The sequence below is a fragment of the Tyto alba genome, unplaced genomic scaffold, assembly GCF_018691265.1.
Source record: "Tyto alba isolate M040663 unplaced genomic scaffold, T.alba_DEE_v4.0 Super-Scaffold_6, whole genome shotgun sequence".
NCBI classification, from domain to species: domain Eukaryota; kingdom Metazoa; phylum Chordata; class Aves; order Strigiformes; family Tytonidae; genus Tyto; species Tyto alba.
Window position 1 is genome coordinate 19,384,760 of NW_024881327.1, and position 27,510 is coordinate 19,412,269.

At 38.0% G+C, this 27,510-nt stretch overlaps 1 protein-coding gene across 9 annotated transcripts in view; it reads left to right on the forward strand.

Annotated features, from left to right (window-relative positions):
* The window catches only part of TENM3 (teneurin transmembrane protein 3), a 1,343,701-nt gene that overhangs the window by 1,240,867 nt on the left and 75,324 nt on the right, over positions 1 to 27,510 (forward strand). For all 9 annotated transcript variants that reach the window (XM_032988404.2, XM_032988405.2, XM_032988406.2 and 6 more), the window contains 7 exons: positions 3,069 to 3,191; positions 9,911 to 10,125; positions 16,721 to 16,931; positions 17,437 to 17,538; positions 17,699 to 17,893; positions 19,244 to 19,444; positions 22,427 to 22,612. In XM_032988404.2, the coding sequence (XP_032844295.1) occupies positions 3,069 to 3,191; positions 9,911 to 10,125; positions 16,721 to 16,931; positions 17,437 to 17,538; positions 17,699 to 17,893; positions 19,244 to 19,444; positions 22,427 to 22,612 (1,233 nt within the window). The remainder of the gene's footprint in view (positions 1 to 3,068; positions 3,192 to 9,910; positions 10,126 to 16,720; positions 16,932 to 17,436; positions 17,539 to 17,698; positions 17,894 to 19,243; positions 19,445 to 22,426; positions 22,613 to 27,510) is intronic.

Consider the following 27,510-nt stretch of genomic DNA (forward strand, 5'->3'; position numbering starts at 1 on the left):
TTTGCTTCATACATCAAATTCTTTATAGAAGGAAGTAAACCTACTGTTTCTCCAAACATAGTAGAAAGAGAAGGGGATTGAACTCTTACATCCCCATCCTAAAGGCAGAAGAAAGTCATCATTTTTTTCTAGACATGAGGAAATCAAACAAACATACAGACCACTGCAGTCTGCCTGAATCAGTCTCCCTCTGGAAATTCAGAGCTAGCTCATAACATTGAGATGAAGGTCTCAGACCCCTACACTGAGGTGTGCTCGCAGTACATGGTTACCAGTACCAGGTGCTGCTTATTAGACTCATGGGGGCATCAGGAATTTTTAACAGGTGCCTCACTATCCTTATAACAATGATAAGGGCTTAAAGTTTGCTTTTATATAGATGGCTGGCTCAGAAAAGACCAATGTTGACTGACAAAATAGTTCCTGAATTTGTCTTAATCGCTCGGTTTACCTACATTCTTAAGTTCATCTCTAAACTAATTGTGCCTTGTATTTTGATCCTGTATCAACAAGCCTAATTCTTTCACGTTGTTCTCATATGTTTGTAGTGAAAAGAGAATTCTCTGAATTCCATAGTACTGTCTCAGAGAGATTAGGTAGTTGAATTACTTAGCGTGTTATTGCACACTGTAAGTTTTGGGTTGTCATTGGAGTTGTCAAGCAACATTTTTGGTCTGCTTCAAAGTATTCTGATACTCACATTCCATGAAACAACTGTATGTATCCATCTGTTCATTTTTATTAGACACTGTTTATTTACCTTGGTGCTAGTTCAGTGTCAAAGTTGAGAGAGCAATCGGATTTTTGAGGGATACAAGTACTACTCACCATCTTTGACAGTGAACTACAGTGTGGCTCACAACAGTACAAACACAAAGAAAAGGTAATTGTCACTTACCTTGTAGTAACTATGGTTCTTTGAGATGTAATCAATATGGATCCCACAGTCCTTGCCTTTGAAGACTTCAGATTCCAGCTGTTTTGAATTATGAGGGAATGGCTAGAAGGTCATGTTGGAGCTTCCCCTTCTGATCTCCCAGTGGAGCATGAAGAGGCACAGGGCATGTACATAGCACCAGCAGACACAGCTGTTAATGATGTTCTGAGCTCATGTGTTTGGAAGGAATGCACTTCTAGAGTTACAAAATGAATGTCACTTTCTTTTTTTTCTTCTGAAGAGTATTAAAAGTGATAAGAAGCCACCAAAGTTAAGAGAGGTGATTTAGACCTCCAGACTGAAGACAAGAAATGTACTGGGTTTGAATCATGAAATATTTAGCAATTTGCAGTCTTTCATTGCTGCCAGTAAAGTGAACTAGTATAACAGATAGTAGAGTTTGACCCTAGGGATTTTGATGAAATATATTAAAACAGATACAGTCATCAGATGATTAATACATAAATAAGAATTTCAGCTGAGGTAGGGCCAAATAATAATGGCTAATTCTAGTGATGTGCCAAAAATGGTGGTGGTTGGATTTATGGTTTAACAAGAGATGAGAGGAGAAAAAAGAAATAAGGTTTTAGGGTCAAGGAACATTCTACATTATCAGTCTTTGACAGGCAATTTAAGGTCTGAGAAAGAAGAGTAATAGTAGAGTCAGAGACTTGGAACAAAGAGATATGTCATCTACAGTGAGGATTTCAGTCTTTGAAGAATTCAGTAATAGGTCTTTGGTTGCATTCTGTTTTTTTGTTTTGTTGAAGGTAAGGGGGAGGGTTTAAGCCAAAGACTTGGCAGAGAGGGTCTTAATTCTGCAGTATTTGATGTCTGACTGACTAAACATCCACCAGTGCCTGTTCACCTTAAGTGTGGGTTGCCATGGTCAATACAGAGAGGTTGAAGGATCAGAGATGAAACCAAAAGGGATGAATAATTGTCATTTGGATAGAAGAAAATAATAAATTAATAACATCAACTACTATAGCAGTGATCTGTTTCAGAGACAGAAGAAACAGAATCAACATGATACAGAGAATTATCTTCCTTGTATTTTGCACTAATATTTAAAATACAGTATTACAGAAATTTTTTTCCAGTGCATTTTTATTCCCCAGTAGCACTGAAAGACTGTTTCAGCTTTGGAGATAACTGCTGTCGTGGAGTGAGCAAACCTATGTCATGCCAAATGCAAATTAAAGTAATTATAATAAAATTAAATTTAGTGGTATCATAGAGTTATTGGAAGAGAAGGAAATACACCATAGATAGCAAAGAAATGTATATGTCGTGTATCACAGTATAGCATTAAGGTGATTTTTTTTTTTTCCATATTTTGGCTCTAAAAATTTAGATGGAGGGTTCATTCATTAATCCCTGGTGATATCAAGGTTTCTTAAGTCCCCCCTAACACCGTGGTAGGTTGACTTAGCTAAACTTTTTAACATAGTATCACCTTTCTAATAAACGCGGTTGTAGGGAATTAGTAGTTCAGAAACCTAGCTTATGCATTATCATTATCAGAGCAAAGTGCCCCAGTGTCTCCAGCTCTGCTATTGGTCTTGGCCACGTTCTGTAGACTAGTGTGGGGCATGGGCACATAACTAGAGGTTGCATAGGGCTTTTGTGACAGCGTAAGAAGGAGTGTTCATATCTTAGGTTAGCCCTGCAACACCCACAGCACCCTCCTTCCTCTCCTTTTGCATTTTTTTCCCTTTCTGGCTAACCAGAACAGATCTGTCTGCTAGTAAAATCATTTATTTTAGTAGGTCATTTAGGAGGTCACTTAAATGATTTATCTCTTCAGAGGGATCAAAAATGAAAAAAAAGGACATAATTACTGCCTATCCTTTTGAACATTGATTTGGGACCAGTAAAAGACTCAAAATGAGACTGGTGAGCTTTCTGTCAACTGTGTTCACCGAAAGCACTGTATCATTAAAGGACAGTGGTAGTAATTGCTTAGTGCCATTGCTAAGTTGAACTATTAGTCTGTGAATGCTTGTTCCTGTAATTTAATTTTTTAATGTATGAGTTGCTATTCCACTGCAAAGCGTGGAAAGCCATTATTTGTGCAATTTGTCATTGTGGTTAAGAGCATCAAATAACCTGTATCCTTTACCACCAGCAATGCATCTGTTTGGCCTCAACTGGCAGTTGCAGCAAACTGAAAATGATACATTTGAGAATGGAAAAGTGAATTCTGATACTGTGCCAACACATCCTGTAACAGTACCTGCTGGAGAAAATGGTAAGTGAAACAGGCACCAATTTCTCTCCTTCTTTCAGAGCATTTCCTTTCTTTGTTTCTTATTTACATTGCCAGACTTTAACGCTTTTCCTCCAAAACTCTGCATACTTAGTGGAAGTACAGAGCATTTGTAAGTAATAGTAATTTTAAATGGCTGTGTAGATTAAACGGGAGTTGTATTTCAATTGAAAAGAGCACACTGTTCCTCCTACCTAGCATGTGAAGGGAGTGATGGATCCTGGGTGATAATGTTGATCTTACTAGGAAAGCTGGCTGTCAACCAGGATTCCTTATGGGAATTTCCATGTAGTAGTCGATGAGGATAGAAAAGCTCTCATTACATCCAGAGAAGCAGAACTCTAAAATCTTTGATAATGTAATGATTGTTGTAGGGTCCTCACAGATGGTGCTGGGGCTGGCTTGGACCATCCTGTCTGAGGGGCTGGGTGGCTGGGGTCTTGTGCTGCAGCAGTAGCCACAGCAAAGCCAGGGAGCCCAAGGTGACAGGACACACTGTTTCATAGTGGGGACCTGATACAAGGTTCAGTCTTTGGGAGTCACAACAAGCTCTGGATAGTATTCAGACAAAAGCCTTATCTGTGACAGGGGGGACATAATCTCTTTTTCTGAAGAGTTGGCACCAGAAAAGGCACTTCAGAGAGGTTTTGCATGTTTTTGAAGCTTCTCTCTTATCTGTGTTTAGAAGGCAGCTCATGATCAAGGAGCTTCCTATGGCATGCTGACCTTGATATGGAACGGTTTGTGGTTTGCTCTACAGATGATGATGTCTCTCTTTTTTTATTTCTCTCTGAAATTTAATAGGTCATTTATAATATGTTCATTTGTTTTCTCAAAGTTTCTAGCATATAATATTGAGTCTGAATCATCAAACCAATATATAAACTAAAAAAAAAAAAAGAAAAACAAAAAACAACTTTATTAATTTTGTTGTAAGAGCTTTTTAAAATACAAACCACATAAAGGGATTATTTTTTATCGACCTTTTTCCATGTTGCCCTTTAAGATTCTCAAAACATTTAAGAGCCTGTGCACTTTTGGCTAACAGAGGCTTTAAAATCAATAGGTTTTGAATGGAAAACTTGATTTAAATGGTTGATGAATGCGGTGTTTGCTTCATTACACAAAAATCCATTTTCCCTTTCACAAGGTAGAGCTGACCTCCTTACCACCGAAGAGGAGGAAGCCTCTGCAAGCAGTTGACATCTTGAAAATTTTTCAAGTTATCACAGCTCCAAGTTGTAGAAAAGATACAGCTCAGTTCATTCTTTTTGTCATCTTTGTAGGCATATGAAACTTCTCCAGTAGGACTTTTTGTTTTTTCATTTCCTTTACCCTACTGCCTTTTTCTTGCACTAAGATATTCATTATCTCTTTCTGTGTTCTTACTTGTCTTGAATGAATAGCAAAAAGCTACTGTATGGTTAATGAATATTGATGCTGCAGTGGCGGCTCATCATCCCAGTGTCTTCTGCCCTCAGTAGCCAATATATTTTCTTGTATAAAATATATACCTTTTTTGGTAAATATTTTATAAATAGAAATTGTTCTTTTTCCCTTGATCATGTTTAATTTTTTTTTTTTTTTACAAATTAAAATCTGTTATACTTTGCCTCAAAAATAGAAGGAAAAAACAAGTATATGAAATCGTGTTTTTCCTTCCTTATGTCCCTCAATACTGTACAAAAGAACAGGGTTAATTCCATCCACTGTTAAAATGCTGTCCTCTGCAGAATATGGTAAGTGGTCATTTATCAGCATACATCAATACTAAACAACAGACAGACCAGAGAATACACATTTTAAACCACAAAAAGAAGGTTAAGCAGAAGGGGAAGTGTGATGACTAGATGTGAAATTCAAGGAGGGGGGCGCTGTGCTATCCTCCTAGTTATTGAAAACTGTAAGGAAGAATCAATAAAGCCCTGATTTGGGTACTTGACAGCTGAACAACTTTCAGTATTGCCCATCTTTAGCCCCCAGATAATATCCCAATACTCTCATTTAGGTAGAAGAAATTCCCAGTGCTGTGTGGGCCTGGCATTTTCCTTGACTGTCTCTCATTTAAACTTTGGATAATCCTGAGCCTTCTTTAGTCAAAGAAATCACTGTCCACTGTGTCTTAGATCCCAAGTATTCATTTGCCATTCAGAAGTACAGGTACTTTGTGTGATGAATTAGCAAAGTTTAAATTTGAAAATGCATCCTTATGACCTCTGAAGAAAATTCAGCTGTGGTCTATCTAGAAACAGTTAGTCATAAATTGACAGTAAAAGCATGTTAAATCATCCTTAAATACAAATCATTTGTTACGTGAAGCTTGAATCTCTGAGAAAGCCTTTTCCAAAGGATTTTTGTTTCTTTTGTCAATTCTTTTTTTTCTTTTGTGGATTCTTTTTTTTCCTTTTCCATTACTTCTCTGTATATGAACAGTAAACTGCTGGCAATATATCACCTGCCTATCTAGACGGGCACCATTGGGGCTTCATAAGGTGACATAAGAGTGTGTATTTTCTATGGATACGATGAATTTTATAGTTGAGGTTCTCCAAAGTCACTTGTAAGCTGTGCTTAATCAAATACAAGCATTTACTTGAAGTGCATCAGTGCTTCATCTGTCTTTAGGCGATAGAAAAGAAGGGTTAAAAAACAGAGCTTGTTTAACCATTGTGTTCTAGCAGTGGGTCACATCTCACATGTTGCTGGCTTATGTCATATAAAATCTATGTGCAATTCAGAAATACCTTATAATAGTAAATGATTAATTGCATATATTTTAAAAATTCAGGAGAAGAAAAAAGTGAATGGGAGAAAGGCCATTTCTTTTGGCTTATTTACATGCACTTTTTGAGATTTTACTCATTAAAGTGCATTATGCTTGCTTGAACTAATATGTATTGAGCTTTTATTTTTGTTTACAGTATCTCATGTTAGTTAAAGGTATAGTAACTTCTTAATTAGAAATTATTTGGGGTTTTTTTTCTAAAAAGGTATGTTTTTAAGGAGGATTTTGATTTCATTTCTTGAAACGGTTGTTGCAGAAATATATAGCAGATGTCTCACGGAAAAGGATCTCAATACAAGGTTATTCAGTGGAATGGGAGAACATGCTATGGACTGTAAATCCAGCCTTGCAACCTGATATTCTAATTAGTACTACCTTTGAAGGATGGGAAATGATATTATGTGTGACACTGTACAACAATTATTCTTGAGCTTTTTTGTGGTTTGGCTGTACATTTGGTTTTATTCTGTGTTACAGATATTCAGTTACTCACAGTGTATCTTGTGTTTTAATCTGTAGAATGTTTGCAACTAAGGAGAGGGAGTTTGGCTTAATGTCATTGTAGTGATACTTGTGAATTATTTTTCTTATATAATAATTAAGTATTATTATTTATTGTTAATCTATCTTTTATATATTTATTAATTTTTATTGCTTTAAATATTTGTTTGGCTCCATATTTTGTCCACCTTAACCTCAGACAGTGGAAATACAATTTACAAATGCTAAATATAACAAATATTTTACCTATTAATTAGCCATAATTTATTGGTTTATTGGTATCACAAATGCATCATACAGTGATTGCATGTATTAATATGTGATACAGCAAATTAATATATTCTGTAAATTAAAAAATAGTATATCTAGCAATATAAGTACAAATCATGATATAATTATTATTTACCTATAAATATTTGTGTGTATTTGTATTGTCATTTGGGGAGGATCTGTGAAAGAAGAAATTTTGGGGGGTAGAGAAGAAGTATAGAGAAGTAGAAAATATTCAGGAGGCTAAGTATTTTAAAATTTTATTTCTTATTTGGAATTGTTATGTCATGGAACTGTGTGAATGAACGTGACATTTCATATTTTGATTCAAAGCTGTGTTTAAGAACTATTACTGTTTAGAAGGTGAAAAGGAAATGATGACACTACAAAGATTTTTCTTATGCCCATTGAGATACAACAGGGAACAAAGAATAATTAACACTCCGTTCTTAGGAGGGTGAACAACTAGTGACAATTTTGAGAGAAGTGATGTGATGTTAAAGGGGCATGTGGCTATAGGATAAAACTACTTCTTTTTTGATGAAAAAAATGGGAGTCTGTCAGATCATTATCTGCTAAGGATAAGTGTTGAAGCCCAGTAATAGGCATTCCTGGCAAGTTGGTCAAAATGTTTGATAAAGTGCACCTGCTCAAGCTGTCTAGTTCATCTTTTCAGTGGTAAGAGGGAGTTGTTTTTCATTTCAAATGTAGAAATAGGAGAAGCTGTGGATCAATACTGCAAACAAGTGTTTATTGTTTAGTGATTACCAGGCATCAGTGTGTGAATTTATACAACAAAACATGCTTAAATTTGAAGGAAGTGGTAAGAAACAAAGGCTTAAATGAACCGAAATAGTGAATACAGATCACAGAATAACATATGAATATTGTGAAAGGTTAAGTCCAAAGTTAGAAAAGCATTAGACTCATCCTGAAAAATGAAAAAAAAAATGGTTTCTCCAACATCAGATATTTCACTGTCTCTCCCCAGAAGAACACTGATCAATATGACGATCCTGTAAGCGAGACGTGTTCAGTGACTGCAGCACTGTTGTGGCACAGCACTGGTGATGATACAAGCCTCCACTCAAGGCCTCTCAGTTGTGCTTCTGTACTTGTTTAATTCAGCAGCAGTCTCTGTTCATTTTGGATGCACAAAAAGTGGCGAGGATCAATCTGTGACCTCACCTGGCATTTCAGATTTTAATCTAGTTTTTCAAAGTCTAAATGTTTGCAAAAAGGTTGTGTCAGTTTGTTCCATCAAATGATGAATAATGTAGAATTTGAACCTAAAAGACAGGACAGTAACAGAGCATTGTCAGTTCTTCACATTTGTACGCAAACAAGCCAGCATCACTTGAACTTGCTTATCCCATTCAGATGGGTTTAGTTCAATCTTTATAATAGACTAGCTGCTGAAAACAAGAGTATAAATTGGCAGAAAAACGGTGGTCTGTAAGGTTATAACTACAGTTGCATTTTTCTTCATATTGCTTCACTCAGGGCTCACCTTGATGTGCCAGCTGCTTAAATGCAGCATTACTTGTTTACCCCAGAGTTGACGTGTTGGTAAGCAAGTTCTTACACACATCTTTGCATCTTAGTCTAGATTTGATAGCACTGATTCTGTCAGATTGAAGTAGGCTTTGACCCTGGCACCAGCTTCCAAAACTGCCTGTGTTGAGCCGCACGGCATGAAGTTAGTGCCTGAACATCAGATCTGAGTCTTTGGCCTCAAACAGACTCGATGCAAACTCATCTAAACCATCCCAGATTCTAAAGCTGGGTGGTGACAGTTTGAGCAAAGCACTTCTTTAGTGCATCAGTCTTGGTAGTTCTGCTTCCTACGAATCTGGCAGGTAGAAGACGCTAACACAACTAAACCACAATTTGTTTTCTGATGAGCTTTGAGAGGGGTTTGTCATCTTTTCCAGATTTCACGTGTGCCTGTGTAGTACGACCAGGGGCACTGTGAAAATCTCAGAGCTACCACAGACCTGTGCTGTCCCTAGCATCCAGCCCAGAGCTGTACAGGGTCATCGGCTTGGGCTGGAACAGTTTTACCCCTTTCATTTATTTCACAGTGCTTCACCAGGATGGCACAGCGCCTTGCAGATGGGATGACACTGTTCTCTACTCGAGCTGCAGTGTAGATTAAGTCTCTGTTGCCTTGGGCTTACCCACTTGAACAAAATGTTTGTTGGGGGTATCTAAAGTTTATGACTTTATTTTCTTCTTTTTTAATGCCACAACTAGTAGTCCAGTTTTTAAGTGTTAGCATCTGACATCACGTGTCTTTTGCATATTAGCATCTTCTTTGCTTCTTCTGGGCATTTCCAAGGCATCATCACTGGCTTCCTAAGGCTATCTGATATTTACACAAATGCTTTATAGAGAAAAATCGTTAATGCTCTTCCGTGATACATTCTTATTTCTAGTAATTGCCCTGGAGGATAAATACATATTCATCATATAGAAAATAATGAAAATACCAGACTGTGACATGCTATTATACATTTTATCCTGGAGACAGTGTGGTCAAGGAGGTGATAACAAGCTTGGGGCTGAGGCTAGGGAGTGCAGAAGATGTAGGCATTATGGGGAGTGAAGGCATAAGGACATGGGCACAATGAAGCAAGAAGCATTGCCTTTTTTGCAGGAGACTGCAAAAACAAAAGTTAGGAAACCACAGCTGTAGACATTTTTAGTATTGTACAACTGCTCTGATATTTAATATAGAAAAGACTGTGTATTCGTTTTCTTGACTGCTTATGTTTATGTATCTATTACTCTTAAAATCTGTATGCTGCATTTCCCTTTACCATAAATTTTTTTAATGTGAGACTTTATGCTGGAAAACCCCTGTTAAAATACTTGGGGGGAAAAAATGAATAGTTTAATGTAGATACTAAAACAGTTTCCCTAATACTAGTGCTTAAGGAAGTTACAGTATTTTTACTTGATAGGTATTTGTGGTATCTTTGCCCTTTTATTTCCAAATTGGTGAATTCCTGTGATCTTATATTCAGAAAGAATATAACATTTTATCTGAGGTGATTCTAAATATTTGATGGTTTATATGAAGAAAAATTGAAAGCAAGAAAGGAATACTAATTTTTGATCTCTTATTATTCTAACCTATCAGGAAAATTAGGAGGATTTGCACAAGAAAACAACACTATAGATTCTGGAGAGCTTGATATAGGCCGAAGAGCAATACAAGAAGTTCCCCCTGGGATTTTTTGGAGATCACAACTCTTCATTGATCAGCCACAATTTCTAAAATTCAATATATCCCTTCAGAAAGATGCATTGATTGGAGTATATGGCCGAAAAGGCTTACCACCTTCACACACTCAGGTGAGAACTGCTTCCATTAAAAGTAGGACACATTAATGAAAACTGTGAGCTTGTATCTTTTGTATCTTTTTTCTTTCTCAAGATTACATCCCTTTCCATTTTGCTGATTTTTATTTTTACTTTTTATATTTCATTGATCTCATGTGATGTTCAAAACATTTATAGTGCTGTAAGTGATGGAATCTAAAAAGGGGGAGGGGGTGGGGGGGTAGGTATTCTTATTTATGAACTGTCCTGAATTCCATGAGCAATGATGATGCTTTAGATATGGAGTTGTTTTGTGCAGAATTTATAGGTACTTTTTTTTTCTTCTGTGGTATATAGACATATCTTTAAAAACCTAAGCAAACTAATACAGCATCTTATGGCTACACGTGTGGTCAAGAGTGCCTGGAAAAGACCACATTAGCCAAATTTTCCAATCAAGTAGACAAGTTTTTTAAGGAAGTTTCAGTTTGTTCTACAAGCAAGTGCTACAGTATTTACAGCTTGGTGTCTCACTAAATAAACACATAAAAGAAAAAATAAGTAATACGTGTCTACAAAGATAGAGTGAACTGGGGTTGTAAAAGTGTCAGTCTTCACTAGACATCTAGTGTCTTGAAACTTTGTTCTTAAGTGTCCCAGTGGATTTATTCTGCTCCGCACCTCAGAAGGTTTCTAAGGATACTTTTTATTGCATATGGTCATGCCTTTGTCTAGTAACAAAGAAACACTTTTTATCCATAGCCATAGAGAAGTTAAAGTATAAAAGAATGAATAGTCTTCTGGATTGGCAGGAAAAAGGGATAATCATTGTCTGAGACAGTATTTTAGAATCAATTGTATTCAGATTTTGTTTTTAAGGTTTAGGAGCCTCCAAGTTTACATTTCTTTCAACTCAATATTAGTCCAAGTGCTGGCTCTGAACCATTTTTCAACCTGAAAAAGGAGTTGAGCTCATACTCTTCTATCCCATTTAGAGAATTATGCAATGTCTTACTGATTTTTTTTTTTTCCTAAGTGTATGGATTTGCCCTGGATGCAACTCTGAGCATAGCAACCTAATGGTATAATTGGAATGAAGCTTCACTGATTATGCCTGATATGCACTTGCAACAGCAAATCCATAACTGCAAAATTCAAGTATTTTATTTTAAACCCACTTTTTTTTTTTTTTTGATTTGCATGCTATTGCACTATTTAAATTTACTTTGTTTTTTCTTCAGACATAACTTTTAAAAGACCTAGAACATAAAAATATTGGTGATTATATCACCTATTTAGCAGTCTCAAACCACAGAGGAAGAATTAGGGTCAGCAAAGGAGTTTCATGCAGCTAAAATCACAGAATGTTACATTAGCTTTACTTTTTAGTTTAGTTTCCGCTAAACTACAAACAATTTACTGAACACAGAAAATGCACTTATGTTTATTTAAAAATTTGATCCTTATAAAAATGATTAAATGAATTTTCTTCATACCTTCACATATGAACACCCACCCTCGGGCTGACAACAATCGCAAGAAATTCTAGCTCAAAGAAAATTGATTCAGAAAGTTATCAGCCATTGGAAATAGGGGTTTGGAATACAAATGCCATCTCAATGATAACAGTAATAACAGGAGCTAGGGGAATACATGTGTGGCAGGAATGAATAAAACTGAAGAAGCTGATCCAGACTGCATTTATATGAGAAGTTATAGAAGTAGATGTGTCTATGAAAAATGATCCTTACTTTATTCCTCATCCTGGCAAAAGATTGAAATAAGGATGCCCTTTATCTAAAAACTCAGGAAAAGGTTTCTCATCATCTGTGTTAGAGAGACTCCTTTCGCTTTGGATTCCCACTGCCCAGGTGCTTATTCACGTTTAAGTGTGATACAACAGAAAGAATCATATGCGAATCCTGCCACTGTATCTTCTGTAGTTTCTGTGACATTTTGGATATATTGTTCCCAGGATGTAGGTCATGTTCTCTTGTCCTATTTTTGCCTGGTATATAATTAGAGTATTTTTTACAAACCATTTGACTGACACTTGATACCTTGAAAAATTAGGCATGCTTACTTATCAGGGCCCTAGTGAACTTCAAGGGCTGCTGGAGATTCCCAAGGGTACTGGATTATCAGGATGTTTATATGGCCTTGAACCCAATAATGTCTGGTTTAGGTGCCTGAGATAAAGCATGTATGTAACCTCCTGAAAATGTAGTTCCAGTGAGCAGTTGGGGTTTTTTTGTGACTATGCTCCTGCACATAGGGGAAAAAAATGGAGTAAAATATTTCTCAACAGTTTAGGCCTTTCTGCAACAGAGTCCTAACCACAGGTGTACTGGTTTTGTGCTGTAGCTTATATAAACAAAGTATTTACACAAAAGTATGTCTAATGAAATAGAACACTGAGGGGTTTTCAAGCATTAATCTGTTTGTTGTTTTCTTATTTCCCCTAACCCTTATGGCTTGTACTGACAGAAGTTCTTAACTGCAATCCAGGCACAGCAGGCAGACTCACAACTAATTCTGGGATTCACGGTGTTTTTTCCGTCGGACAAGGCAGCTTACTCGTATAGCTCCAAGTGTCATAGGAGCATATCAGAAAAAACACATGAACGTCCACACTGGGTCTGGTCAAAGGCCCATCTAGCCCAGCATTCTGTCTGTGATGATGGCCATTAGCAGATACATAGATATTAATATAGCAACGTGACAGATTCGTAGTTTTTCCTCCTACGACATGTTCCTGGCCTCCAGTGTTTTAAGGCTGAAGGACTTCCTGGGTCCAAGGTGCTGTCTTTGTATTTTACAACCTTTGATAGATTCTCTTTTTCTGTGAATTTGCGCAGTCTCCTCTAAACCTATGGAAACCTTTAGGATCTGTGACGTTTTCAGCAAGGAGTGTGATGGCCTACCTACACATCTCACACTATACTCTGTGATTTGAGGCAGCCTCTTGGTAGTTTTAGTTTGACACCCTTTTGGTAGTGTTTTGGAAGAGGCAGTGGAGAGTTTCTCACTAATTTCTTCTCCATGCCACCTTTGATTTATATTTTTGATTGTATTTTTTCCAGTCTATTTCATCATTCTTTGTGTGAACGCTGCTTCAATCCTCTGTTCATCCTTGTCCTTTTCTGAATTTTCCTCAGTTTTACTGCAGCCTTTTCAAGATCAGGAGACCATAACAGCACAAAACATAGCAGATGTTTAAGTACAATGGTTTCATACAATTCCTTAATAATGCCTGCTTTTTGTTTTTTAATTGTAGAGCTGATATTTCCATAGATCTGCCTACCATAGCTCCAAGATCTCATCCCAGAATGATAAAAGTTGGCTCAGAGCCCATCTCTGGATGTGTAAAGCTAGTGTTGTTTCATGAGGACTTTGAAAAGTAGGATCTCACCCATATATATCACTTCATGTCTACATCTCTTGAATGCTATCTGCCCTTATCTCCTAGTCACAGTGTGACAAGTGCTAATAACAAAATTTATGCAAATGAGCAACTGCTGCCTGTTTCTCGAACGTCAGTTTGAATTTTCAGCTCTTATGTTAAATAATAGGGAACTGATTACTACCTGTACTCTGCCAGCATTCATGAAGTTTCCTCACCAGCTGTCCCCCTCCAGTTGCTTTGCTCATATGCCTATGATACCCTACACGTGTAACCACCACCTTCCTCAGCTCCCTCCTTACAGCTTCAATGTTTCTACGATTGGCTGCCTTCTCTCCATGTCACTTTTAGCTATAAAGCAAACCCTGCATGTTACATTGCCACTTTGTTCTCCACTTCTCTCCCGGACCTTTTTACCTGTTTATCCACCTCTTTTTTTGTATAAAGTTAAAATCAGACAGTGACTAAGAGGAAACTGGAGTCTATCTTTCCATACCTGTACGACCTCTGATGCCAATTATCCTGCCACTGCAATGGACGTAATGAAAGTATGATAGAAATGAGTTTGAGAGAGATCTCAAGAAGTCTTTTAGTTTACACCCTTGTCTTGGAACAAGATCAACTGTATCTAAACCATTTCTATCTGTTGTGTAGCATTTCCCTGTAAAATAGTAACAGAATGCAGGAAATTTAACTCTCCTCTCCCATAATTCAAAATATTAGGAGTACAGCATGTAGGAAGTGGTTTGATGTATTGTAATCATGACAGAATTTTTGCCTGTGTTTAGGTACCAAAATCAGTCTCAAGCACAGCCACTATGTGTATGTCAGACCGATGTGAGATGCATAGTTCTCTCTTTCTGTGGAGTCATAAATAAATCAACCAGAAATAATTGACAGTGGCTGTCCATTCAAAAACCAATCAATGCAAGACTGAAAGTCTTTGTGACACCTTCTAAAAATGTCAGTTCCATTGTAACCAAAGAATCAATATGTTTATTTAAAAAGACTTTAAGAATAAAAAGAGGACCTTGGCTTAAAGCAAAACTGAATGGAGTGGTAGGGCAAATCAGTGCATTTAGACTCAATATAAAGGTAATTCATTTATTGTCATAGTAGGAGAATAAAATTGGTACATTTTTTACTTATGAAGATAATTGTTTTTCCAGTCTGTTTCTGTTATCGTGTCCTAAATATAAAAAAACAGCCTTTAAAAGGGTTAAGATCAATTACTGTTTTTTGCTGGGGGACAGACTGAACAGTAAATTCCCCTCTGTATGGCTCTTAAAATGTAGTCTAAAATAGTGTTCTGATAACAGCATATGTTCTTATTACATTACAAATACAAAATCATTAATTCTACCATGCTTGTCTGCCATTAGTATACTCTTTGTGGTCAATCAAGTAGTATAATCATTTGTTCCTATATCAAAAATGCGGTTTCCATCTGAAATTGTTCCTCCTACAAAAAATGACCTTCTGCAAATTACAAATTACAAGGCTGCTCCTAGTGTCCATAAATGACTTGTTAAAACTCAGAACTCCTTGAGCTTTCTCCTTTTTAAACTATTAGTGAAGAATAACCAGAAAGCAGTATTCTTGAGTCAGGAAAGAGGGAAAAAAAATAACTAAAACTGTTTTTCTCTCTCACACAAAATAAGATAAATATTTAATTCTCTGACAGATGAGAATGTTGAATGGCTTTGAATAATCAGTGCTCTCCCAAAACAGTTGCGTTTGTTTTCATGTGGTGCAGCACGTACATTCAGAGTGACAGCGTACCGAGGTGCCAGCTTCTGTACATCCTAATCATGTTATGTTCTATTCTGCTGGTTCAGACATAACTAGAAAAGTGTCTCAGGTGTTGATAGAGGCATATTAACTATACATTGCCTTCACATCCTGACTGGTAAGAAGATAATTCTGATTACTGGGGAGGAACATTCTTACAGTAGCAGTGAATTTTGAGTACTTAAAGACTTGTTCCAGGATGAAGGCTATCATGTTTTTTTCTGTCCTGGGAGCAGTTTCTGAAAGTTGCAACTCAGGGTATAAAACCATTGATTCTCTGGTCCTGGTAACCAATGTTATCCTAGCTCAAGTGGATCAGTGGTTTCACATACTGGCCTTTACTTTAATAGGCCCTGGATGTAATTCCATTTGAGAGAGAAGCGGGTGGGAAGAGTGTGGGAAGATTGAAGGTTTACGTGTTATAGTTCACTTCATACAATGAACATGTGTCAGAGTAAAAGTGAAACTGTGAACAGACTCAGCCAGAAGAGCAGAGACTCTACCACAAGCAAGAATGCTCTTTATTTTTCCTACCTGTTTAATTTTGCTATATACACATTGATCTTTACATGATAAACATTCAGAAGACATCTTTAAAGCCATGAGAGCAGATTCCCACATAGTGTAAATCAGTGCAGGGCCCAGAGCAGATTTAGCCCTCCAGGTGTTTGTAGTGCTAGGTAAGATTAACATGCATGAAACCTTGTGTTGTGAGTTTGCTTGTTGTATCAGCTGATGCTGCTACATTTTTCCAGGCCCCACAGATCGTAAAATCATAGAATCATTTAGGTTGGATAATGATTATTAACAATCTGAAACAATTTGATGGTTGTTAACAAAACAGTATGTGCTGTCCATTGCCCTGAGGTACCATATTTTTGTCAGTTTGTAATTTTCAACAGTAGCAATGTTTTATGCTTTCCATCTCCTCTTCTGGGCTTCTGTGATAGGAAGGTAAGGTCTTGCTCTCCATTCTCCAGAACTCCAGGATGTCTGAAAGGCGACTTGAACAATTTAATCCTCCATCTGAAGCTAAATGAGAAGCAAAGTAAATTACTGGTGTTGGGTATTATTATTAACCCATATGCATATAACGAACTTTGAAAGTTAGCTCTCACCTCATTCAGGTGATGGTCATGACTGCAGGTTGATTTCAACTGATGTTTTCTTCCTGCAGTATATGTAATAGGTTCATTGGCCACTTGTCACCGAAAAAGCTACTCTAATAAGCATTGAGGACTAGTTGGCTTTTTTGTTTGAAGTATTAGCAAGGGGAAAATAAATAATCAAGGATTGGTTTCAGCTCCTGCTTCCCTGCTCCAAAAGGAAACTCTTGGTCAAAACACAAGCTTTTTGTCAGGGTGCTGTGGGGAAGCTGGCAGTGCCGTGAGTCATCCTGTGACTTGTCAAGCTCCTGTCTGTTCCTCCCTGCAGTACGACTTTGTGGAGCTCCTGGATGGCAGCCGGCTGATTGCGAGGGAGCAACGCAACCTGCTGGAATCGGAGCGAGCGGGGCGGCAGGCAAGGTCTGTCAGTCTCCACGAGGCAGGTTTTATCCAGTATTTGGATTCTGGCATCTGGCACCTGGCCTTTTATAACGATGGGAAAAATGCGGAGCAGGTGTCTTTTAATACCATAATTATAGGTAAGCATAATCTTCAAAGCTCTTACCAAACTCTAGGCTCCAGTTAGTTTTTTTAGGAATACAGAGATGAGTTTTTGTAGCTAAATGATCTAACTTTTTTTCACAGGTTTTCCATTCATAGTGTTTCTTTTGCTGCTCAGAACGTGATGCAGAATACCTATTTTAATTACTTGGTCTAAGGTATAGGGCATGCGTCTCCCTGTAAAACAATGCTTGGAAGGAGGACACTGTTTTGAAGTATATGTTAAATGGCACAGAGCTGGGTTTTAAGTATGGAGCTCATACAGTTTTACCATTATAATTTGAGCCTTTTTGTTGGAATGTACTGCCCTAAGATACTAGAGGCATGGGCAATAGAAAATCACAGCTATTCATGCTCTTCAAACAAACCAAACGTAAACACTTCTCTTGGAGCGAGAGCGCATTGTCAGCTAGTAGTGGTTCAGATGATAGGTACTTCATGCAGTGGGTGTCTGTGAATTATCCTCTGTTTTTTTCCCTTTAGAGTCTGTGGTGGAATGCCCCCGAAATTGCCATGGTAACGGCGAATGTGTTTCTGGATCCTGCCATTGTTTTCCTGGGTTTCTGGGCCCTGATTGTTCAAGAGGTAAATCAACCCGATGCTTTTCTCAAGTCAGTTTAAGCGAGCGTGAAGTTAAATACGTGGGGAAAGCAACTGTCACGTGACTTGCTTCTTAGATGTTCTTCTCTGTAAACCTTTGGTGAAGAACTTGGTTTTAATTTTTCTGCCATGTTTTATTTCACAGCAGCCTGCCCAGTTCTGTGCAGTGGCAATGGGCAGTACTCCAAAGGACGCTGCCTGTGTTACAGTGGCTGGAAGGGCACCGAGTGTGACGTGCCTACAACTCAGTGCATCGATCCCCAGTGTGGGGGCCGGGGCATTTGCATCATGGGCTCTTGTGCCTGCAACTCCGGATACAAAGGAGAAAACTGTGAAGAAGGTAAATGAGTAAATGTTTACCCCAGCACCTGCTGTTGATGGTCAGGTTTCCAGCTGGCACATCCAGCTCTATCGATTTTGCTAGGACTAGATCATATGCACTAATGGTGTTTCTTCAAAAATCAGTTCAGAATAATAAAAATCAAGTTCTGGAATCACTAGTATCACTGAATTCTACAGGGTTATTATACTTTATTCTCAAGTAATCACTAGGAAAATTCTTAATAATGTGTGATATCTTTTCACTTGGTAGTATATTTGTATTTATTTTTTCTGGCTGAGGTCAACTAAGAAGAAATCACACAAAAAATAGATGTTGGAATACAGGAAGACTTACTGAATTTTCACAGCATAGAATAAATCATTAATGTATTGCATTTGTTAGTGATCTTTTCCACCAATCACATTGTGGAAAGTGCTGATTCAAATGCATCAGAGTGAAAAACGATGCCTCAGTTTTGTATTCCAGAGATATGCATAATAATATTCGTTCTGGTGTGCTGCAAAATGCAGTTCATTTTCCATTCTATTTTTTTAGGGAGTAAAAAGCGCCATTTTCTTCCTCAATCAAATTGATTTTATTGATCTCCACATACAAAGTAATGCAATTAAGTCTCTGGAATTAAATTTTCAGACCATTGACCCTATAAGTGTAACATTTTATTGAGTCAAATTGCAAAATTAAATCTCGTCATCTAAAGCACAGTAAAGTGAATTAAGATGGATAGACAGTATGCAACTCATTTATTTCTGAAACAAGTTGAGGGTCCTGTACAGCTGTCAAAACTCTGTAAGGATGGATCAGGTCAGTTGATACCGAGTGCTACAGGGAATCCAATGCTTGATACACTGTGATTAGGCAGAATAGACTATCAGTTGCCCAAGCCCCCCAGCCAATCTTGTTGTAATTCAGCAAAATTGGCAAACCTTGAGAGGTTCTCCGTTACCTCAGTGGTAGCCTGTAAATGTCTTGATGTCGGATACATGCAGACACAAATTTCACAATACCAGAAAGCGATGTGGAAGCAAGGTGTTTTTACAAAGAAAATTGCTGCTATGCAATTAGTGATGATAGTGACGATAGTGATGAAGATACCTTGTAGCCAGAGGAGGGAGGCTGACACCAAGATACCTTGTTCCGCTCTGTCTTTATCTCACTCATTCCAGTGAAACAAAGGTGAACTTCTCAACTTCAACCTACTAATGTTTACTTTTAGGATGAGTGCAATGCTGCCTGTTTCACAAGGTCTTATCATGTGGATTAAGCCCAAAATTGCCATGAGCATCTAGGGGTTTGATTACTGTTGTTAGGAATGACAAGATTAAGCTGACCTTTCTCATCTTCCTGCAGCGGATTGCTTGGACCCAGCCTGCTCCAGCCACGGTGTGTGCATCCACGGCGAGTGCCACTGCAACCCGGGCTGGGGTGGCAACAACTGTGAAATCCTGAAGACAATGTGCCCTGACCAGTGCTCTGGCCACGGCACCTACCTTCAAGAGAGTGGTACCTGCACTTGTGACCCCAACTGGACAGGTCCAGATTGCTCCAATGGTAAGGGTTAAAAACACTGGCATTTTATAAAATGATGATGTCTTGAAAAGTGGCATTATAATGACGTTATTATGTTAGGACCTGACCTGCTGAGCTGGTGGAAGTCTTTGAGTTGACTTCAGCATGAACTGTGAATTGATTTAAAGGTTCAAAATAATTGATGAATTTGAAGTGTTTGGAAACCGATATGTTTGTTGATATCTTTTAGATGCCTTCACCTGGTAACTTCAGGTACTTCACATGCAAATACAGAATGTTCGTTGTATGATGTATGGATCTAAGTAGCATCTTACCTAATACATCTGTTTAGAAACTTAAAACGACACTAGTGAAGCTAGAGACAGTCACATTTTAAAAATCTCACCAGCTAATTGGAGGTGTTTCTCTTGAAAAACAGACAGCGTTCCAGTTTGTAGGCAAAGGGAATGCAAGAATGAATCCTAAACAGCTTCTGAAGAAGGGCACAGTCTGCTAGAGTGAAAGGAGTTGGTAGGAGTGAAGAAGCAGAGGGATTTCTTGAAGTCTGAAACTGAACTTACAAAAACCATAGTCTGAGCTTACAAACAAAAGGGGAAAATGACTGGAGGTACTATCACAGAGAGCATAATCTAAATATTTATAAAGTATGACAGCAGCCTTTTGACAAATAGGAGTTTTTAGAATATTGTTTGGTAGCCACATATCAAAAGAGAAATCATGTCTAACTGTGAGACATATATTTGTCTACAACAGTTCATCTAACAGCTCAGATGATTTTGTTAATGAAAACTGAACACATGGGCTAGCTGGGTTTATGCCAGCTTATGAATAAATATAACTTTTTCATGAGGAACCATCTTTTTAAAACAAATATACTTCCTGACCAGGATCTGTGATACTCCGTAATGTTTTATGCATACAAGAGTGATAGGACAGAGTTCCAAACATTCAAGAAAAAGTGACAGGGAGAAGAAAATGTTGTCTTATGTTAAATTTGTTTAGAAGAAAAAATTCTCTGAACACCTCTAGCACTAAAAATGGCTATTTGTAAGAGACCCTTTCTAGTTCTCAGGCAAAACATGGATCCTCTATTTCTTGACACAATGTCCTCTACGCTGTTGTTGATGTTTCTGTTATGCTCCATCTTTTACTTACATTTCAGTGAATGATCGGGCATTAAAATAACATAAAATGTTTCTGAACTTCTCAAATATTTCAAAAGTGCCAAACTCACAGAAGGGCTTTGTAAAAATACAGACAAACTATTTGCTGAAGTTGTGCAAAATGACCTTCAGCGTGGTACACTAAAAAAGTAAATCTTACCCATAAACATTTTGTTAAGGTGCTAGAAGAAAAAAAGAATGAGTTATTTCCATTAGAGGAGTTTATAGCTTTGAAATCAGCAGAGCTTTCCTCTATCTTCATCAGCAGTTTGTCCGTTAATTAGCCCTTCAATTCCACTTCAATTAAATTAACTCTAATTAATAAGTTCATTACAAAGATTGACGCACCTTGCTCAAAGCTAGTGTGCTAAAAGCTGATAAACACCTTCACCCTAATGAAAAATTGATTAGATTGAAGAGAAATAAACCTTTCTTTCTTGGAGCTGGGTTGACGTTTTGTGACTCTAAACTTAATCAAACCATCTTGCATCTCTTAATCAAAACTTTAATTCAAAGTAGATATAAAACATTGTATAGGAAAAAAAAAAAAAAAAAAAGGAAGGGGAAATTACAGCTGTCTCTCTCCATAAAGATTTTGGGCTGTTTCTTATGGGAAATGTCACAGCTCCTTGATACAGTGTTCAGTGTTCCACAGCACTTTGAGACAGAGGGTTGTACTCTGTGGGGGAAGAAAAACACTGTTGAGTGGGAAACTGGAAACCTTTCTGGCGCTGAATGCTTCTTTCTTTTGCTGTTGAAAATAATTTCAGTCTTTTATTACTAAACTGTTTGTTGTCTTTCGTAAGAAAACAAAAACTAAATACAGTACTTCTATGAACCAGTACGTGGTTACAGCCAGCTGTATGCCAAGGAACTAAAGAAGTCCCTCGGGCTATATTGCATCTCCTCTTGCTTTCCTGGTGTCTGCTTAGTGGAAGTAAAGTTTGCTGGAGTCTGACTAAATGAACCAAAACTGTAAATGCAAAATCTGGCAGTCTAAATTATCATCTTATATTAGCTGAGACTTAGCATACTTTATTTGGCCTCTGACTACTTTTGGCTGTTAATGTATTTTTCAATTATTCTATCACTTACAAGATCCTGTTACTATATGTAAATGACAAGTTAAATTGCTGTATGTTGATTTATTTTTTTTTTTAACAATCTATTATTTAAACCAGATTGCTCATAGCTGTCACTGATACAAATTTACGGGGAAAAAAAAGAGAATCATCTTTTATATTTAACAGATGTGTCAGTATGTCAGCATAGTACTAATTTGTCTCACTAAGGCTGATTCTTTATAATGAAAAAATGTGTCAGAAATGGCACATTTTTACTTTGAAAGAAAACAGGGAGCAGAGTAGGGGGGGGGAAGCCTTGTTAAAATGAACTTTCATTAATGCTAGGTTTTCACTCACAACACACGATGACCTAGGTATACGGTACATTTAGTCACTAGGAGTACCCTCTAAGTTCCAGTTGGTCTAAGTGCCATATAATCTAAGTTACAAAAGGTGACTCTTAAGGCATATGTGATCACAAAAAAATATGACTGAAAATTACTGAGAGCTAACAGAGGAGCTGTGAACACTTAAGCACTGCTAAGTCTGCTGCATAACTAAGTGAGCATTAGGTTAGAGGTGAAACTCTGTACCCTGTATTCTTTTGGGTCCTGTCTGAAAATGCCTTTCACAGTAAATTCCTTTGATTTAATTTTCAAAGATTTTTGCTATTCTCAACATGTCGAATTAAGATGTAGCGCTGCTAATTAACGCATACCCTCTCTCTCCCGTGTGCACTCTCTGCCTCTTCTCCCCCTCTCTCCTCTCGAATCCAGAAATCTGTTCGGTGGACTGCGGCACGCACGGTGTGTGCATGGGTGGCACGTGTCGCTGCGAGGAAGGCTGGACGGGCGCAGCCTGCAACCAGAGAGCCTGCCATCCCCGCTGCGCGGAGCATGGCACCTGTAAAGATGGGAAGTGTGAATGTAGCCAGGGATGGAACGGAGAGCACTGTACCATTGGTAGGCTGGCTATGCTTTACCCTGTCTTCGCTGCAAAATTCAAACAGCCAGCGCTGCTGGCTGCGTCTGAATGAGAAGTGTATTGCTTTGAAGCTTGTTTCTTCAAGCAGAATACTTGCACGTGTCAGTCTGTGTAAAGGAGCTGATATTTTCAGGAAGGAAATGGTTATATAATGGCTCATCAGTTCTTTATACCTCCTTTGCCATGGAAAGGAGGCAGAAGATTTTCCTTTTCAGTCTTTTCCCTTTAACTGCCTTTTGCTGAGGGGGGGTGTTACTTCTATTTTAAACTATAAATATATCATTTGATTTCTGCTTTTCTGTTTTTATGCGATAGCTTTATATCTTTCAGAAATGAAGCTTCCTACTGTTTTGGGGTTTTTTTTCTTTTATGGAGAAGAAGTTCTAAAAAATGACTTGCTACACAAAAATGTCACTTCCACCTTGTAATAAATGTCATCTAGCTGCCCAAAACTATCATCTTGTCATCATAATGCTCTAATATAGAATTATATCAAATTTCTTAATGCAAATAATGTAACAGCAGTTTAATACAGCTGATTGAGAAGAAGCAATCCTTACTACAGCTTCTGTGTTTCTGTAATCAGGTTAGTTCTAGCACCTGGAAACCTCTGGAAATTACTGTACCTTTATTAATGGAGCTTTTCTTCATTATTTACAGTCCATATGTCCCATGTGCAGCGGGATAGTCGTCTCCACTGCACAGGGCTTGAGAATGAGCTAGCATGAGAAATTACACATGTAAATAAGAGGACTAAGAAAAAGTAGAGGAGGAGTTGCCAAAAAGTTAATAATATTTATACTGATTTTGTGTAACTGTAGTGCTAAGAAATTCCCTTCCACACTAATCCCACTTTGTGCAAGACACTGCAGGTCTGTAACAGGGGAGGAGGGTCCTATCCAAACAGTTTTTGTTTCAGCATAACCGCACAGAGAAACTATTGAGTGACAACAGGTGGGAAGCACAGACAAAGGAGCTGGCAATGGTCTAACTGTAAGAAGTGACTAGCCTGTATGTAGGTTTGTGGGGAGCATTGCACAAAGCTCAGGAAAGGCTGTGACGGGAGTAACAACGTGGCTCTGCAGGTATTTATGGGGCACGTCTCCCAGGTGTGAGAAGCATCATGGCTGAGCACTTAGAGGTAGATTGAACAGACAGCGAAAGAGGTAGCACAGGTCAGACACAGGCAAGAGTAACACTGAGGGATGGGGAAATCACAGATAATCCGAATAGTCAAAAAAATTCCAATAAGGAAAAAAACCCACAGTTTTATGTTTGGAGAGATGGAGGAGAGTCAGTTAAAAGAAGTGATGTAGCCAAAGCAACAGGGTAGGAAAGTAAGTCTAATAGCAGTAGAGCTGGTGGATGTGAATATAGCATGATTTACTTTTGCCACAACCTAAAAAAGAGGCTGGAGAATTTTCACTTTCGTGGATGTTTTGGTAGGGCAGTAACTCTGAATGTATTAGCACAGATAAGCCATCACTGGGGCGTGAGTATCTAGAAAACAATACATCCCAAGCTGCATTCCCAGGTAGCTTACATCCCTGACTGAGGGGGAGGGGGGTGGAGCTGTGCTTGGTGGTCTCGGGAAGCAGTGGTGTGAGCTCTGAGGACAGGGAAAATGAGTGCCTGTTACAAGTGTATTAACTGATACCCATGTCATTGCACCAGGAAGATGAGGCAAAGCTTTATTTTGTAGAAGGGAGTCAGGTGTGAAGTAGTAAGATTGATTTGTGAATTATTTTTTACAGAAATCACAATTGATTTTTTTTGTTGTTTGCTAATGAGATTGCTTAGACAGATGAGGGAAAGGGAACCAAGGTGCATCTGAAGAGTCCCAGGGAGAATCAGTAGGGTTAACATTTTTAAGGAGCTTCCAGAAAGCGTGCTGACAAAGAGAGTAGAGAGGTGGGAACTGCTTTCTGAACAATAAAATAAAGTAAATCTTCAGAAGTAGGATAAAGCCTTTCCCTTGACCGCTTTAACTTGCCAACGAGCAATTACTCAGCAGATTGCTCTGCTGTTGGTCTGACTGACCTTGGCAGCATTTCAAGGGTTGTAGTTATACACGGATGAACTGCGCTTGAACAATTTTTCCAACATATTAAGCACAAACAAGTTTTTCCTCAGCATTGGGCAAGCAGGTCTGTCTTCCCACCTGTTTATTCTTTAAATGGGTGTTTACTTTGCAGCTGCTGCTGTAAAGATAGTTTGATTTGTTTATATTGCCCTTACAGCCTCCAAGACAAGTAATGAGGTACAGGCTCTAGCCTGCTGTTATATTTACTTTTCTTAGAGCTGTTTTCTTCAGGAGACCAGTGTTACGGAGAAACCAGGTCATTTCGTTGCTCATTTCCAAGAATATTTCCACTTAGTGGAGTAAAAATTGATGCCTCCTCAGCTTGGCAGATGAAGAGTCAAATTGCCTTTCTCTCACCTGCCCTAGAGTAGGTGGGAGCTCTTTCTAAGCAATAAATTTCAAAACACAGGGGACATCAGAAGTTTCTCCAAGCCGTTTTTTTATTGTCATCCTCCATTTGTAAGCCAGGCATTTTATGCTACTTACAACTCTCAGCTTGGTAGCAGAATATTTATGTCATTTGTGTTATGCATATGAAAGACTCCCACTCTCCCTTAATAGGTCTAAAAATAAACAATTGCATCCTTCTTATTTCTAAAAGTTATTAACCATGTAGCTGCAGTAGTGTGAAGTATTTTAGAAATGCAGATATATTTGTAGCAGCTATTAGCTGGAAATCATATGAAGTGCAACAGCCTAAATTTACAACTTCTTTGGGAAAGAATTATTCCAAAGAAGTTGTAAATCTTAAGGGCAATGCACTTTATTCACTTTTTGGGAAAGGAATAGCCCACCAGATCTCTAGCTGGATGCACAAAATGGGGTAGATATGTGTGCATTAATCACAGAGGCGCTAACTGGAATGTGTACTGAATCATCTAAATCCATAACTCATTTGACCAAAGGGATTATGGTATTTTTGTGAAGCATGAATGCCATTTGAAATGGTAAAAATATTTTGCACCTCAACTAACAATTTTTATGTATTTCTAAATGCTGACTATCTGTCCACTCTCATTTTCATTCATTAGCCCACTGTTTGAATTGTTAGTTGACATGTGTTAAAGGGTAGGAAGAAGGAAAAATGAAACCTGTCTTCTTAATTAAAGCAGGGTAGTCCTTAGTTTTATTCTTCTCTAATATCTTTTAAATCCTAGCTTGCTCCTGGAGTTATGCTGTTTTTTAAATATACTTCAAGATATTCAAATGGGAATTTGACTGAAGGAAATTCTAATTGCTCTAACCTTCCAGAGACCATTTTGGGAGGTCTATTTCAATACTTCCGGACATTGAGAAGCAAAGTCATTGGTGATTGCAAAGGTTTGCTTTTTTGTTCAGAAAAAATTTAGACATCTGCTTACCTGGGATAAGTATCAGCATTTCCCTAAGGCTGAGGATTGCAAGACTGGAATTGGGAAATAATATACCTATATATTTTATATACTTTGATTTGTGAGAGAGAATAGAATAGATTAAATATAGCAGTTGTGTCTTTTTTTTTTTGAAGCCGTGTGTATAGCGAGGTCGGCAAGATTGTTTTGACTAATGCAGTAAACCTGATACCTGCTGCTGATATCCACTGTTCCATTATGTATCTCTGGCACAGGGTAGCTCCAACTCCAGTGCCACACCTGATGTCATACATTTCAAATACTGAACAGTTTAAGGCATCATATGCCACACCTGTGAGTCATTGCCTTTGCTCTGAACAGATACTTCCAAATATTTATGTCGAAGATGTTCAGCCGATAAGTACATGCTCAGTGTTGTGATGAAGAATTAACAAAACTTGAGATTTATTCCTATTGTTTGGCATCTTACAGGTTTGAGCTAAACACTGGCAATGAATGTTTCAATTACTTACTGTATTTTCCCTCCTGAGAGCTGGAATCATAGAATAAGAAAATAGTTTGGGATGGAAGGGACCTTTAAAGATCATCTGGTCCAACCCCCCTGCAATGAGCAGGGACACCTTCAACTACATCAGGTTGCTCAAAGCCCCGTCCAGCCTGACCTTGAATGTTTCCAGGGATGGGGCATCTGCCACCTCTCTGGGCAGCCTGTTCCACTGTTTCACCATCCTCATCATAAAAAATCCTTCCTTACATCTAGTCCAAATCTACCCTCTTTTAGTTAAAAACCATTACCCCTTGTCCTGTCAGAACAGGCCCTGCTAAAATGTTTTACCGTTTCCTGTATCCCCGTGAGAACAGGGTAAATCAACAGTTTACTGCAAAGCTATGGAAAATCACCTGTCAATTGTTTATTTTGTCAGGGAGTGACATTCAAGGGTCTGAGGTGAACATCCATATATTATTTTGTGAAGCTCAACGTGCATCTCAATGTGATACAAGACCGTACACGCACAGCTGGTGCCCAGGTGATAGCCTGGATGAAAATTTGCTCTGTAATTAAGTTTTCATAACACAGTTGTTCTAAAATATGTTTTTGTTTCCTTTCTGTCCTGGCTTGCAATGAGTTCAGTGACCCTCTCCTGTCCAAGTAGTTGTTTTCTGAGATTGGAACAGATATTACTTTAGAGAGTGTGTTATTTTTTGTGATATAACTGGCATGTACCATGAGTATATTAAGTAACCATCACAGGAAGCCCATAAATATGAATACTTTTCCAGCTGCTTTTCCATTAAACTCTGTTAGCTGAATTAAATTAGTAAATAATTATGTTGGTGGGGAACCTGCTTTATCCATGTACTGTGTAACATCTCAGTTTTACAATGCAGCTTAATTTTTTCTATAGACCAAATTAGTTTTAGAGTAATCTAAATTGCAAAT